At 43.0% G+C, this 16,179-nt stretch overlaps 1 protein-coding gene across 3 annotated transcripts in view; it reads right to left on the bottom strand.

Moving 5' to 3' along the window:
• Positions 1-9,235: 9,235 nt before the first annotated feature.
• Positions 9,236-16,179, bottom strand: part of Abca8 (ATP binding cassette subfamily A member 8) — a 77,657-nt gene continuing 70,713 nt past the window's right edge. For 2 of the 3 annotated variants that reach the window (XM_052756479.1, XM_052756480.1), the window contains 7 exons: positions 15,667-15,742; positions 14,966-15,060; positions 14,171-14,290; positions 13,666-13,806; positions 11,979-12,058; positions 10,142-10,197; positions 9,236-9,966 (listed from right to left, as the gene is read on the bottom strand). In XM_052756479.1, coding sequence (XP_052612439.1) covers positions 9,868-9,966; positions 10,142-10,197; positions 11,979-12,058; positions 13,666-13,806; positions 14,171-14,290; positions 14,966-15,060; positions 15,667-15,742 — 667 coding nt within the window. In that variant the 3' untranslated portion in view covers positions 9,236-9,867. Of the gene's footprint in view, positions 9,967-10,141; positions 10,198-11,978; positions 12,059-13,665; positions 13,807-14,170; positions 14,291-14,965; positions 15,061-15,666; positions 15,743-16,179 lie in introns of those variants that run through there. The other variant, XM_052756481.1, reaches the window with a different exon arrangement.

Raw genomic sequence — 16,179 nt, 5'->3', positions numbered from 1 at the left:
CACCGCCGAAAGCACGCAGAACCTCGCCCCTAGTGCTGGCTCTGCTTTCGCTGGCCCTTGGCATCGCCACTCTGCTCCTCACTATGGCTTCCTTTCTGCAGAAAGCTTACAGACCGTCTGGCATCTGCAACCTGCGTTGCGCTGCATCCTCAGGTCTCAACTGTGGATGCCTGGCCGAGACGGTTGTACTGGCTCTGGCATCCGCCATTCTTAGTGGCTTCTGGAGCTTCTGAAACCGCTCAGACTGCCAGCCTGCAGTCTGCTGGGGACCCTACCTTCTGGGTCCCAGATTGGGAAAATCTACTCTACTATTTTTTTTAATTAAACCTTCACCATATAATCCCTCTATAAGACCTTCACTCTATCTCTAGACCTAAAGCTTGTTCTCTGATATCTTAAATTAAACGTATGACTTGCTTTACTAGAAAGAGAAACATAAGCAGAGAAACACAAAGACAAACACTTGCTGCAGCACTTGGGCATACTTACAGCCCCTTATTCTTCCTCCCGAGAATAACACACTCCCCACCCCCTCCCCCACCCCCCTCACCTTTATTTCTACTACAAAACCGGACTGGTCCAACTGCTTCCCTCAGGGTCCTCTACCCTACCAATTCCCTGGCATCCCTGTTTAGGTACCATCTGTAGTGGACCAGCTGCCCCTTTTATGACCCAGGGTACTCTTGAGTAGGGAGAAGTGAGAAATCTTAGCTAGAAAAAGATGCCTAGATTGACGAGAGGAAAGACAGAAAACACAGGACAGCCTAGGGAGGGCCTAGGTCTCAATTCACCAGCCCAGAACTCTCTTCCAAAGGGTTTTTTATCACAATGCCAAGAGGAGGAGCAAAGACCTGCCCCTTGTGAGATACAGCCAAGTGTAGACCCTTCCAAACACCTGCACTGGGGCCCTTGGTCCAATCATCCTATTCATGCAGACCTGCTGGATAAATCTACCAGGAAACCCAGATGGGCTCCAACAGTTGACTATTGTTCTCATGGTGGAGTGAGTTCCACTAACTGCCAATCAATTATTAAGATGTATTTACAACCCCCCCCCCCATATATGTTCAGATAGGTTTCTTGCTAAGTAATTGTACTGGCTAGTTTTGTGTCAACTTGGCACAAGCTAGAGTCATCAGAGAGGAAGGAGCCTCAGTTGGGGAAATATCTTCATGAGATCCAGTTGTAAGTCATTTTCTCAATTAGTGATCAATGGGGGAGAGTCTAGCCCACTGTGGGTGGTGCCATCCCTGGGGCTGGTGATCCTGGGTTCTATAAGAAAGCAGGCTGAGCAAGTAAGGGGAAACAAGCCAGTAAGCAGCACCCTCCATGACCTCTGCATCAGCTCCTGACTCTGGGATAATGCCCTGTTTGAGTTCCTGTCCTGACTTCCTTTGGTGATTAACAGCAATGTGGAAGTGTAAGGCAAATAAACCCTTTCTGCTGCAAGCCGCAAAAATATATGAAGTAGGATTTCAGCTGATTATGACAAGCTAATACCTAGAAGAAGCCAAGGGCCTTCCAGAGGTCAACTAAGGCTCAAGGAGCCTTGGTGATATTTGGCTTTTGATTATTATCCGTTTCCTACTATGGGTTTCTTGTGTGCTATTGTAGCTTTTCCATCATTCATTTGGGCACCATTTCCCCTCTACTAAAGGAATATTTAGCTAACATTCTGTGCAGTAACGCAGCCAGGATCCCTAATTTCAGGCCTTTCTGTAATTATTGTCATTAGCAGCATCTGACCAGGACCATCCCCGAACAGCCGAACAGATGAAAGTATCTTATCAGAAATACCTCTGTACTCTCTTCTAAGAACAAACTTAAGCATCTAGACTTATGAGAAGGCCTGGTGGATGTGCTAATTAAGCTTAACTTTCTCCTTTCCAAAGTCTTATCTCTGGTTTTAGATCCACCCTTAACAATTAACTCAGAACTGAAGGGTTCCTACTTACAGGTACATCTAGCTGTGACGGAAGTTGCTTAGCCAAGTTGCCTAGTGATGGGGCACACTTGCCAGAAATGGTGAGAGCAGAGATAGCTTGGAGAGATAAGGGTCAAAGGGATAAAAAGGCAGTTTTATTTTCGGAGAGGGGCGACTTGATGGAGAAAAGAGAATGGAAGAACTAGATGGGTAAGAACTGGAGGGGAACGAACTGAGATGGGGAAGAGCTAGAAGAGAGTACTAGAGGAATGAGATGGAAAATGAGGAAGAGCCAGATGGGGAAGAACAAGATGAGGAAGAAGGAGATGGGAGAAGAGCTAAGATGGGAAAGAACTAGATGGATGAGAACCTAGATGGGGCAGAACTAAGATGAGAGAATTAAGATAGAACTTAGAGGGGACAGCAGATAAATGCAGAGAGAAATGAGGCAAGAAAGGAGCTAGGCATGAGAGCACAACTGAAGCTGTGTAGACAGAGTCTTATCCCAGAGGAATAAAGCAGATGGACTAAAAAGCTGGGTATACTTAGATTCTTTTCCCCAAAATAATTTGTGCTGTTCGTAGCTTCTCTTCTGGGCCCCTGGGAAGAAGATTACTAAGGCTGGTCCTTAATAATTCTTGAGACCTTTCCCCTCCAACTCTCTTTTTGGTCATGGTGTTTCATCACAGCAATGGAAACCCTAACTAAGACAGTAACCAATGACAATTTGATCTCTGTAGTCAACATAATCCTATATACTATGGTTATATCACAATTCATGCAGAAATGAACTTTCTACTCTCCAACAAAGAGCTTCTGTTTAGACAGTACTGAACAAAAGACACTCTTTTTTAAACACACGCTGACTCTCCAGGATTATTTTTTTGGTGATGTCTCCCAGGAGAGCCTTTTGATCAGTTTAGGGAACAGCCTCATCTAATCAGATGACTTCTCTCCAATTTTAACAACCTTTGCAACAGTTGAAGTTTTTGAAATGATATTGATCTCACTCTACCTCATGTTCTTTGATTCTTTGCTTTCCTCTGTACAGATGATTTACAGGGGATTGAGCAACTTGACTTTGTATCTCATGTCCTTTTGCTAATGTTCAACAGATCCATGAACTTCAAATAGAAGTTGATTGGTCTCCTATTCCTTGTTCTCCCTCTCTGTTGTTGATCCAGCTGGGATCTCCCGCTCCCCCAAGCTCTCTTTCCCTCAACCCTCGCCTTTCATTACCCCCACTCAAGTCCAGGCTGTTCATGTAGATCTCTTCCATTTCTCTGTCATTGGGCGATCCCTGTGTCTTTCTTGGGGTCCTGTTTTCCAGGTAGCCTCCCTGGTGATGTGAGTAGCAGACAAGTCATCCTTGTTTCATGTCTAGTATCCTGCTATGAGTGAGTACATACCATGTTTGTCTTTCTGAGTCTGGGTTACCTCACTCAGGATGATTTTTTCTAGATCCATCCATTTGTCTGCAAACCTCATGATGCCATTGTTTTTCTCTGCTGAGTAGTATTCCATTGTGTATATGTACCACATTTTGTTTATCCATTCTTCAGTTGAAGGACATCTGGGTTGTTTCCATGTTCTGGCTATTACAAACAATGCTGATATGAACATAGCTGAACAAGTGCTCTTATGGTGTGGTTGAGCATTTCTTGGGTATATGCCCAAGAATGGTATAGCTGGATCTTGGGGGAGATTGATTCCCAACTTTCTAAGAAAGCGCCATATTGATTTCCAAAGTGGTTGTACAAGCTTGCATTCCCACCAGCAGTGGAGGAGAGTTCCCCTAGCTCCACATCCTCTCCAGCATAAGGTGTCTTCAGTGTTTTTGATCTTAGCCATTCTGACAGGCGTAAGGTGGTATCTCAGAGTTGTTTTGATTTGCATTTCCCTGATGATTAGGGATGTTGAGCAATTCCTTAAATGTCTTTCGGCCATTTGAGTTTCCTCTGTTGAGAATTCTCTGTTTAGTTCTATAGCCCATTTCTTAATTGGACTGTTGGGCATTTTGATGTCTAATTTCTTGAATTCCTTATATATTCTGGATATCAGTCCTCTGTCAGATGTGGGAATAGGAGACCATGGTAAATGAAGACCACATGAGAATAGGAAGAAGCAAAGTGCTAGAGAGGCCCACAGAAATCCACAAAGATACCCACACAACAGACTGCTGGCAATGGTCGAGAGACAGCCCGAACTGACCTACTCTGGTGATGGGATGGCCAAACACCCTAATTGTTGTGCTAGAAACCTCATCCAACTACTGAGGGATCTGGATGCAGAGATCCATGACTAGGCCCCAGGTGGATCTCTGGGAGTCCAATTAGCGAGAATGAGGAGGGTTTATATGATCGAGAATTGTTGAGACCAAGGTTGGATAAAGCACAGGGACAAATAGCCAAATGAATGGAAACACATGAACTATGAACCAATGGCTGAGGGGTCCCCACTGGATCAGGCCCTCTGAATGGGTGAGACAGTTGATTGGCTTGATCTGTTTGGGAGGCATCCAGGCAGTGGGACCAGATCTTGTGCTCATTGCATGAGTTGGCTGTTTGAAACCTGGGGCCTATGCAGGATTGTTTGGCTCGGCCGCTGGAGGAGGGGACTAGACCTACCTGGACTGAGTCTACCAGGTTGACCTCTGTCTGTGGGGAAGGCTTTGCCCTGGAGGAGATGGGAATGGGGGGGGGTTGGGGGGAAGGTGAGGGGGACGGGAGGGGGGAGAACAAGGGAATCCGTGGCTGATATGTAGAACTGAATTATATTGCGAAATAAATTAAAAAAAAAAAAAAGAAGTTGATTGGGTATCTGTGACTTTGGATAGGATGTAGCAGATTGACTTAGATCATTGATTTTTCTGAGGAGGGATACGTGTGAAAGTGTGTGTGTGTGTGTGTGTGTGTGTGTGTGTGTGTGTGTGTGTGTGTAGGGCAGAGATCAATCTTGAGTGTTCCTCAGGCACTTTATTTCTTGAGACAGGATCTCTCACTAGCCTGGAATTCTCCAAGTAGGCTAAACTGGATGATTAGCAAGTCCCAGAGATCTGCCTGTCTCCTTCCTACACTGAGAGTATAAGTATCCACTGGCATACCTTGCTTTTTTCACATGGGTTCTGGGCATCAGAGTTCATGTCCACAAGCACTACACTAACCAAACTATCTCCCAGTTTTAGATTACTGTTTCTGTAACAATTATATAAAAGCCAGACCAATCTTATCAGAAACCACACAAGCAAACAGATAACAGAGTAAGCTCTTCAGCATATACGAAGAATTTAGTCAATGTAGGCCTCCCACTAAGGAACAATAAATTATAAACTGAAGACAAAATAAAATACTTTTTGGAAAAATGAACACATCTGAGAGAATTTGGCACATAGTAAATACTGACCATATTACTTTAGCCCTAGACAACCACAAAATAAATATGGAAATAAAAAAATGCAGCTAAAAACCCATGGTGTACATAAAATGAAATACTAAAATATGCCATTAGTCAAAAAGAAGGTAAGAATAGAGAAAAAAGGTATGGGAAGGGAAAAACACACACACAGCAGGTCTTCCAACCACTTCAATGATTATGCTAACATAGTCATTCAAGTACTCGAATCATAAGATTGATTCATAGATTTAATTTTAGGGAGGCATGATATTAATATATGCTATCAACAGCAACAAAAAGACTAAATAAATAAAAAATTAAAAACCCTACTTTAAATTTAAAGATTCACAGATGAGGGCTAAAAAACTAGGGAAAGATATTTCAGATAAACAGTCATCATAGAAAACTTGAGAGCCTCTGTGAATTTATGGAAAGTGAATTTTGGGGCCAAAGTTACTGGCAGAGATAATATATTTAATTGTATAGGAGTTAATTCATTTAAAAACATTAGAAACATAACTGTGCTTAGGCTTGACACTATAGCTCCACAATTCATGAATGAAATAAAGTGGAAAAAACCCTAAAGGGACAATAAACAAATCTGTACTTAAAATTTTTTTATTTCCCTGTAATTGATAAAACCAATGGATAAAAGCATCAGTAAGGGGATTGGAGGTTTGAACAAAACATCAAAGTAATTGGCCTACGTGGCCTTTTATTAAACACATTAGGTAAAAAAAAAAAAATCCCCCAAACAAATGAGAATTCTTTTATGGATGTAATGGAATTAACCTTTTTGCTGCTGTGAAAAAGTATTATGACCAAAATCAACTTAGGGGAGAAAGGATTTATTTTAGGTCACATTTCCAGATCACAGCCATCACAGCAGAGAAGCCAAGGCAGCAGAAATGTAAAACAGCTGTCACATCACATCTCTAGTCAAGAGCAGAGAGGAGTGAATGGATGCATACATTAACCCTTCGGCACATTGATACAGTCCAGGACCCCCTGCTCAGGGAATAGTGTCTCCCACCATGAGCGGGGTCTTCTCACATCAATTACCATTACTAATCGAGACAACCCTCCCCCCCCCAGATATGTCTACAGGTCAGTCCCATTTACAATCCTTCACTGGTGATTTGCTCTTCTCAGATGATTCAGTTTGACAATTATAATGACCCTCTAATGAACCATAAACAAATATCAACAAATTAAAATATTTAAAAGTACACTTTGTTTTTTGAGATAGAGTTTCTCTGTGTAGCCCTGGCTGTCCTAGAACTCAATCTGTAGACCAGGCTGGCCTCTAACTCATAGCGATCCACCTGACTCTGCCTCCTGAGTGCTGGAATTAAAGGCATGCGCTTAGATCAAAAAAGGAGTAAGACTAAATTTAATAAAAAAAATATGTCTGGAAAATTCTCAAGTAATTGAAATATAACCATATGTTTCTAATAATCTACATTTTAAAACACATTTAAAAATAAAATATTTTCATGTGATAAAAGTAAAATCCAACCTATCAAATTTGTGACATGAACATAAAATAGTTTACACAGAAATGTTTATAGTTTTACATACTACCATTAAAAATTCTGAAATTAATGACCAAAGTTCCCACTATATAAAACTAGCACAAATTAAGCAATGTGTAAATAGATAAAAGGATTCATTGAACAATTTTTTCTCATGGAGACCACTACTTCAAAACTAATGAGTCCCATTTTAATCACAAAATCACTCACTGGGTATGGCAAACACAGGCTTTTGGTATCATAAACATGTTACATAAATCAGCTGTTGGTAATCTGAAGGTTGCTGGTAACTGTCCTATCCAAATATCACTGCCTGGTTGGTAACACACCATTTAGTCCGTGCACTACAATTCATGAGCTGGGTGTAATACACCTAGGTTGACTATAAGGATCCCCAATTCCACTTTGCATCACCTCTCCCGTGTGTTCCTGCCACATGATGCTGAACTTCAACTTCTCTCTGTGACCCCTTCAGTTCTGAGTTTCTACAGAAACTGGGGCTTCACCTTCAATGGACTCTCCTTGCCTCCTCTCACAGAGCCAAGCCTCAGTTACTCTCTATGACTTCTCCCATGCCTTCACACCATTACCACTCAGGAAACCCTTACACATTTACCACGTTGAGTGGCAAGCACCAGGTAGATCCTGAGGAAACAATTCTCAGATCTTTCCTCAATGATACTGGTATCCTCTTAATCACAACTGATTTTCATTGCCAACAGATCCTTCATTCCAGATTCTGAGCAGTCCTGATAGTCTTTAAGGGGCTCTCAAACTTTTCTCTAAAACTTCACAAGGTGGCCTCCACTATTCTCACTGCTCTTAGCATTGCCTTTCACGTTCCCATAACAGCCCATCAAAAAATCCATGCATTTTCTAGCTCCAAGTTCTAAACTCTTCCCACAATTCTCCCCAAAACAACATGGTCTATTCTGTCACAGCAATAGCCCATGAACCTGGTATGAATTTCTACCCACTGTGGTAAGCACCATAACCAAAAGAATCTTGGGGGAGGAAAGGGTTTATTTCATCTTGTAATTCTCAGGTCACTCCATCACCGAGGGCAAGACAAAGCAGGAACTCAAAGCAGGAACCTGAAGGCAGTAACTAAAGAAGCCATGGAGGAATGCTGCTTGCTAGCTTGCTCCTCATATCTTGCTCAACCCTTTTTCTTATATAAACCCAAGACCACCTTCCCAGGCATAGCACTGTTTTCTGGTAGCTGGGTCCTCCCACCTTAATCATTACATCAAGAAAATGCCATAGAGTTAGTGTTGACTTTCTGCCAACCTATGCAGATCTGTGTCTGTGATACCTGGGATCTGAGGACCTGAATGAATGGGGCTGACTAGAGTCTAATGCTGCAGACAACTTTACTTCAGTTTCAGTGTACTTTTATACATGAATGTAACAAAGAAAGCAATGATCCAAGGAAGGTTGTTTGAATTCAGAGAATCATGTAAATAAACGCCAGTAAGCACATATTAAATATTAACAGAGCAGCTCTTTCCCAGAACTTTTTCAGAACAGACCAATTTAAACCCAATTGCCTGCCACATACTGTAGACTGTATCAGGGAAAGCATGAAAACAAGGCAGAAGGTCATGTCCAGATTCAGGTACACTGAGGACAGCACTCTGCACATCCTCTCACCAGATCGGGTTCAATAGCTGCTCTGACACGCAACAAGAGTAAACATATCTTATAAATTGAGTGTAAATGTTTGCCACGTTTGTCCCAGGAGGCATGAAATCACATCCAGGAACAATCTGGGGAACAAAATGCACCTGAGGTAAAGGGCCCTCTGCCTTCTCGCCTGGAGCCTCTCACAGTTCTCCACGATTAATATTCCTTCTTCCCAGATGCGTCTAGGTTTGTGTCAAGCTGACAAAAACCAACCAGCACAGGGTTTTATACAAAGGAATCAGTCATCAAAACAAATGGGAGAGAAAATTTGCCAACTCTTCATCTGTTGTAAGGCTAATATCCTTGATGTATAAAGAACTAAAAAGTACAGCCAACCTAAAAGTAATCCAATCAAATAAGCAAAGAATCTGCACAGCCATTTCCCAACAGAAGAAATACAAGTGTCCAATAAATATATTAAAAAATCAACTCTTGTCTTATGGGAAATAAAAATCAAAGCTATAATGAGAATCTATTTCATCCTAGTTGGAATAGCTATTATTAAATTTTTTAAGTTGCTGATGAAAATGTAGAGAAAAAGCAATGTTTATACAGTATTGGTGGGAATGTATATTAATATAGCCACTCTGAAAAGCAATATAGAAATTCCCTCAAAACCAAAAATATCCCTATCATAGGATCCACTTATTCTGATTTTATGTGTATGTCTAAAATAAGTGAGTCAACATTAAAAAAATGCATGCATATTCATGTTTATTGTGGTACTATTCATAATACATAAGATATAGTATTAGCCTAGAAATCCATCATAAATGAAGGTATAAAGCAAAAATATCTACACACAATGAAGGATCATTAACCTGTAATGAAGAAGGAATCCTATCATCTGAAGAAAAATACATGGAATTGGAGTGCATCTTGCTGAGCAAAACAAGCCAGACACAAAGTCAAGAAGTGCGTGTTTTCTCTTATGTGTAGAAAGACACAAAACAAAATATCTGAAAGTAGAAGGACATAAAGGACAATGAAGGGTCCTGAGGGAGGATGGTGGGAATGGACAGGAAAGAGGATGGGTGCTCTTTGTGCACAGTATACACATGTACTGAAATGTCACCGTGAAACTCATTAATGCATACAATTAATGTGTGTTAAAATGATGACAATATAGAGAAAATTTGTAGAGAAGGAGCTGGTTCAATGGCTCTTTTTATGATCACTAATCCCATTCATAAAAGCTTCACATTCATATTCATCCGTGTCTGCCTCCATGGTCAATGATTTCTTCATCAACAATGAATACGTAGCATTAAAGACAAAATTACTTTAATCTACTGGAAGAGAAAACATCCATAGCTAAAAGTTTCAGTGTTAAGCCTCTTCCTGTGGGAGGAGCTTCCACTTCACTGAGGGATCAAGTTCATCTTCAAAACCATCCAGCTCCTGCTCCTTGGAGAGCTCCAGGAAGACCTGGAACAGAGAGAGAGAGAGAGAGAGAGAGAGAGAGAGAGAGAGAGAGAGAGAGAGAGAGAGAGAGAGAGAGAGAGAAAGAGAGAGAAGCTAAGATCGTATTGCTTCTTATAACACTGAATTCAAAGACCATGCATTTAATCTTTGTAAACAAAAGCCACTGAAATTGACCCACCTGCTCCAGGGTGGACTGTGAGAGGCTGTACTCCTCCAGGTCAAAGCTCTGTTTAACTGTATAAGGATGGCCATATGTCAGGACTCTTGTATGTTAAGTCTTATATGTTTACTAAATCATCACAAGGCAAAAATAGCAGCAAATTGCAGGGAACCATTAAACAAAGTGACAGACATTCTTTTTCTGAGCACGTTACACAACTGAAATATGCACAACGTTTGCTTAGATTTGGAGGGGAAAGAGCCAGCGCTACATTTGCGGGCTGTGCAGGTTTTAAGATCTGCATCATGGGACACTATGAAGTTGTGTTACTGTGCCTGTGTAAAACACCTGATGGTCTAATAAAGAACTGAATGGCCAATAGTAAGGCAGGAGAAGGGATAGGTAGGACTGGCAGGCAAAGAGAAGATATGAAGAAGGAGAAATCTGGGAGAAGAAATCTAGGAGCAAGAGAAGGAGGAGGACTCTAAGGGGCAGCCACCTAGCTACACAGCAAGCCACAGAGTAAAAGTAAGCTTTACAGAAGTAAGATAATGGGAAAAGCCCAGAGGCAAAAGACAGATGGGCTAACTTAAGAAAAGCTAGCAAGCCAAGCCAAGGCCAGGTATTTATAGTTGGTATGCCAGCCTACATTGACTACCCAAGGGAGGCCTTACCCTCTATGAAGAGGGGATGAGGGTAGGATGGAGGTAGTTGAGGAGAGCAGGAGAAGGGGAGGGAGGCAGAACAGGGGTCAGCATGTAAAAGGAAAGAAAAAAAATTTTTAAATAAAAAAAAGAAGCAGCCTTGGTATGTGATTTATTTGGGAGCTGGGTGGCAGCCCCCCTAAAAGAGCAAAAACAAAAATGACATTCTTCCCGTAATGTGGACCATTGATTCAGTAGACTTGGCACAGAAGTAAGTTGTAGGGGAAGATATTTTGGGAAAAAATAAAAGAAAGGCACAGAGATAACCTCAAAGGTTATCTAACAAGTGACCACAGCATTGAAAACTCTCTATTTACCAATTTATACAGAAAGACAGTTCAAGTCATGATAAATGGTATACTAGTTTTTAGTGGAAAGATGCCACCAAAAAGTCCCAGAAGAATCATGGCAGTAGTGTTAATCTTAGGAGTACAAGAAGGATCACATACCCAGAAAGTCTAGGTGCTGAATTTAGACAATCTAGACAATCTAGAAAGAAGGTACATCCAAGACAGCTTTGGATGTAGCTAGCAGAAACCAGGAGATATCTATGGGACAGGAGATGGCTAGCTTTTCCTTAGTAGGGTGGGTGACAGGCAAGAGGAGATGTCACTGAGCCTTACAAACAAAGGGCTCCTGGGATAAGTCACGCAAGCAGACAAGGAAAACCAAGGTGAACAACAGAAAACTCTGCTAGAGGGATGCATACAGTGTGTTTGAATTTACACTAAAGCCCAACAATGGATACTGGATTGTTCACACTTATATGGGAATTTATAGATCATTACTGGCCTGAGCCAATAAAACAAAATTTACTTTGAAATTATACACTTTTAATATGATCTCTGAAGTGAAATAGATTTTATGTCTAAAATAATGTAACCTTCAAAGTGTAGTGAGTTTTGTCTTATGTGTAAAGTAAAATAAATAAAATAAAAATACTAAACAAAAGTAAAAGCAACAACCCTTGTCACACACACACCCATACAGAACAACCTTACCTCCTTAGTTTTCTGCTTCTCTATTTTAAAATGAACTTTGAATGTTTACATTTAGCATAGAATGCTCTAATTCAATTTCTCACCACTGTGGGTTCTTTCAAGTTCTGGAATTATTTGCTCTCAGGGTTTCATCTCTAACCAGCTTCTTACCCATCTCTAATTTGAAGAAGGCTTGGGATAAAGGTTGCACATCATCCCTGGGCAGTTTGTAGACCATCAGAGAAGAGTACCTGGGAAGAAAGGAGAGCGAGGTTGGTCTCTGAGCACATAGATCAACATGTATGGCATTCACTGTTTCTCTTCATAAACTCTTTGGCACGATTGAATCTCTGCGAGTGAGCCCACTGAGGCAGGCCAGTCGACAAGAAGGAAGGTAGAGAAAGAAGGCTGAGAGCTGGTTCAATATCTTGGACTCCTTGGAAGGACACATGTAGGGCCAGTCGAAGCAACATTTAGAGACGAATCTTTCCCACCCAGTCTCAACACTGGGAACTCAGGCTCCTTCTATCACCTTACAGCTTTCTAGAATTTCCAAACTGGGTAGGAATCCAGGCCTCTGCAGTACAGAGCCCACATTCAGGCACCGCTCCTTCAACTCTCCAATGCTGTTCTCATGTAAAAGCGTTTCTGAAAGCAAAGTGAAAGTCCTCAGGAAATGAAATCAAGTTTTCTTCAGAAGGGCCCAGAGTTCATCAATTGCTGCTCAGGTATATATTTAGCTACCTGTTGTCAACACATAATCAGAAGAGATTGATTTGATTTCAAAGGAATTTTGAAATAATTTTCTTTCATTTACAGAGCATTGTATTTCACCTACAGTGTTTGTTTATTATGTCTGTGTGAGATGGTTTATATAGAATTAGGGCTCTTACAAACCTGTAATAAAAACAGGAGCTGCATCCTTGTTTTGTCATTAGCCACCCCTGTCATTGTGACCTCACTTGTGTCTGTATGAAGCTTCTATTGCTTCCATTAGTGAAGACACTAATGAAATACAATCAGGGCATTCCTATAAACACTGAGTCTTTACCCAAGTAATTCATCCAGCAGATCTTCTTTGCCAAATTTGTTCTGTAGTTGTTGGATTGATCCAATGTATCTGGAGCAGCAGTAGGAATTACAAAGGCTCAAGGCAAATGCGGGAAGGGTACCTGTGAGCATGCTCAGATGGCTACTCCATCGTAGACAGACATCCAGAGTCTCCTCACTGTTAAGCGGGAAGTAGCAATTCCAACTCTTACCCATGAATGTTGGTTTGCTTAAAACAGTACTTACTTTTAAAGATCAGGATGACAATTGGATAACCCAAGACCAGGACAGGACCTGGCACATAGTAGGTCATACACATGTGACCTCAGATTCACAATCAGCCCTTTGTTCTCTATGACATTTTTAGTGGTACCCACAATTCAGTGATCTCTTTGTGGTTACTTACAGTATAAACGTGACCCACAGTGTATACCATGCCTCAGGGAAAGTGGGTATACTTTGCCGTATCAAAAACAGGAAGTGTGGACTGGGGAGATGACTCAGTCAGGAAAGTGCCTGCCATGTAAGCATGAGGACCTAAGTTTAGAACTCAGAACTCAGAAAAATCAGACGTGGCTAAGTGTATCTGTAATCCCAGCACTGGTCGGAGGTAGGGGAGAGCTGGGCAGAAACAGGCTGATCCCTAGAGCTTGCTGGCAAGCCACTGAAGCTAAATGCTGAGCTCAGGCTCAGTGAAAGACACTGTTTCAAATGATAAGATAGTGATAGTGGAAGGCAAGGGACATTGACTTCTGGCTTACGCACGCACGCACGCATGCATGCATACACTCCCAGAAACTGTGTTTACCTTTCCTGCCGAGCAGCCTGAGGGAAAAGCCTCATGATCTCCGTGTTGATGGGCTCCACCTGCGCAAGGGTCTTCACCTTCATCTCCAGCAGGTAATCTTTGCCAAATTTGCTCTTTAGGTGTTGGATGGATCCAATACATCTGGAGCAGGAACAGGAATTACAAAGGCACAAGACAGACAGGTGTCGGAAGAGTACCTGTGAATATGCTGTGAATATGTAGTGACCACTTGGTCACTACACCCCAAACCAGAGTCCCACCATTGTTGAGTAGGGAAGTGACAGATCTCCAACTCTTTCCCAGAAATGCCGAGTTGCTTAGAAGCACACTTGTTGCCTCTGCTCATCACAGAGTGGGTAGGTGTGGGATGAAACTTGTTAAAAGCAAACTTGTTTCCTCTGCTCATCACAGAGTGGGTAGGTGTGGGATGAAACTTGTTAAAAGCAAACTTGTTGCCTCTGCTCATCACAGAGTGGGTAGGTGTGGGATGAAAGCAGGCACCCACCTCAGTCTTCCAGATACCATGATGGCCACGCGGTCACACACAGCCTCTGCCTCTGCCATGTAATGTGTGGTCAGGAGGGCGCCTCTCTCTGTGTTTGTAAAGGTGGCCCGGATGACCTTCCTATATTGTCAAGAGAAGAAGTGTGATGATGAATGGAAATCCTCCCACTCTCCTGGGTATCGCAGAGAGGAAATTCTACAAGGCAGAGCTGAGAACAACAGTGCAGACTAGGAAAGATGGAGTCACAGAGGAAGAGGACTGTGGAGGCAGTTCCCAGGGAAACACTGGCGATGTGTCAGAGGCTGCCGTGAGAAAACACTTTGAAGGACACTTGAAAGGGAGCGTTCCGAGTAGAAAGGAACTGTTGATGAGGCAGACAGGGAGGACAGACAGAGATAAGCAGTGCCCTCCTGGGAACCTTCTGGGTTGAGGAGCTAGGCAGAGAGTGTGCATGGTGACAGCAGGTGGACACCCAGACCTCGTGAGCTGTGTGACAAACCAGATCTTCCAGCCAGGATTAGAGTTGCTGACTGTACTAACATGAGCTGCTTTACAGCCACAAGCTTGATCAAACAGGTTAAAACTGGACAAGGGTTGAATTCGACAAAGCTTATTTCTCCTCCAGTGAACAGGATTGTAAACCATCAAGAAATGTTTTCATGTTTTCTCCCAAAATACTGGGAGTTTTTAAGGACCTGGATGGTGCTGGCCACAGTTTGTTTGTCTAACAATACTGATAAAATTCTTGAACTCTCCATCAGCCATGGTTGAGCCTCGATGGTGACAGCTTCTTACCACATTTGCTGCTGCCCCTCAGGGTCCATCCCGGTCGATGGCTCATCCAGAAGCACCACGAATGGGTTCCCCAGGATGCTCAGCATGAAACACAGCTGCAACAAGAGGAACAGCTCATCTGGCACCAGCCGGAAGTGTGCCCTGAGCAACAGTGGAGCACCAGCCTGAAGTGTGCCCAGATGGAGCACCAGCCTGAAGTGTGCCCAGGTGGAGCACCAACCTGAAGTGTGCCCAGATGGAACACCAGCCTGAAGTGTGCCCAGGTGGAGCACCAGCCTGAAGTGTGCCCAGATGGAGCACTAGCCTGAAGTGTGCCCAGATGGAACACTAGCCTGAAGTGTGCCCAGATGGAACACCAGCCTGAAGTGTGCCCAGATGGAGCACCAGCCTGAAGTGTGCCCAGATGGAGCACCAGCCTGAAGTGTGCCCAGATGGAACACCAGCCTGAAGTGTGCCCAGATGGAACACTAGCCTGAAGTGTGCCCAGATGGAACACCAGCCTGAAGTGTGCCCAGATGGAGCACCAGCCTGAAGTGTGCCCAGATGGAGCACCAGCCTGAAGTGTGCCCAGATGGAACATTAGCCTGAAGTGTGCCCAGATGGAACACCAGCCTGAAGTGTGCCCAGATGGAACACCAGCCTGAAGTGTGCCCAAATGGAGCACCAGCCTGAAGTGTGCCCAGATGGAGCCCTCCGCATACCTTTCTCTTCACTCCCTCTGACAGTGTCTTCACGGGAGCCTTCATCTGCTCCTGTAGCTTGAGCGCATCTGCCAACCTGAAGAGAGACAGTGGAGCATCACAGTCCATTCCACAATGAAGAGAGATGACGGGAGGATGGGGTGCTGAGCCCTGCAAGAGGAGGAGCCGGGCCCAGGCAGGCAGTTCAGGAAACGCACGCACGGAAACATTCAACAGGGGTAGGCTGATAAAGGTTGTGAGTCCCCCTACCAAAAGAGATGCATGAACCTCTTGTAAAACTATTAGAACAGTGTTCAAATATTTCTGCAATTTAGTTTATAGTTAAGTGTTAAGTACACTCAGTCATTTACCACTGAATACTAACCATTTTCTCTCCATGCTTAAAATGAAAGTGAAGAAAACTTTGGGAGTTTCCTCTACCCCACCTAGGTAGGCAATCGAGCCTCCTACCCTAGATGTCTGTGGAAGTGGCTACCTCCAGCCTTCTCCCCATCACCCGGACGCAGAAGCAAA

Source organism: Peromyscus californicus, unplaced genomic scaffold (genome assembly GCF_007827085.1).
Source record: "Peromyscus californicus insignis strain IS unplaced genomic scaffold, ASM782708v3 Scaffold_3__1_contigs__length_106647218, whole genome shotgun sequence".
NCBI lineage: Eukaryota > Metazoa > Chordata > Mammalia > Rodentia > Cricetidae > Peromyscus > Peromyscus californicus.
Note: the sequence above shows the minus strand (reverse complement) of the source record. Positions and strands in the feature narration are given on the sequence as shown.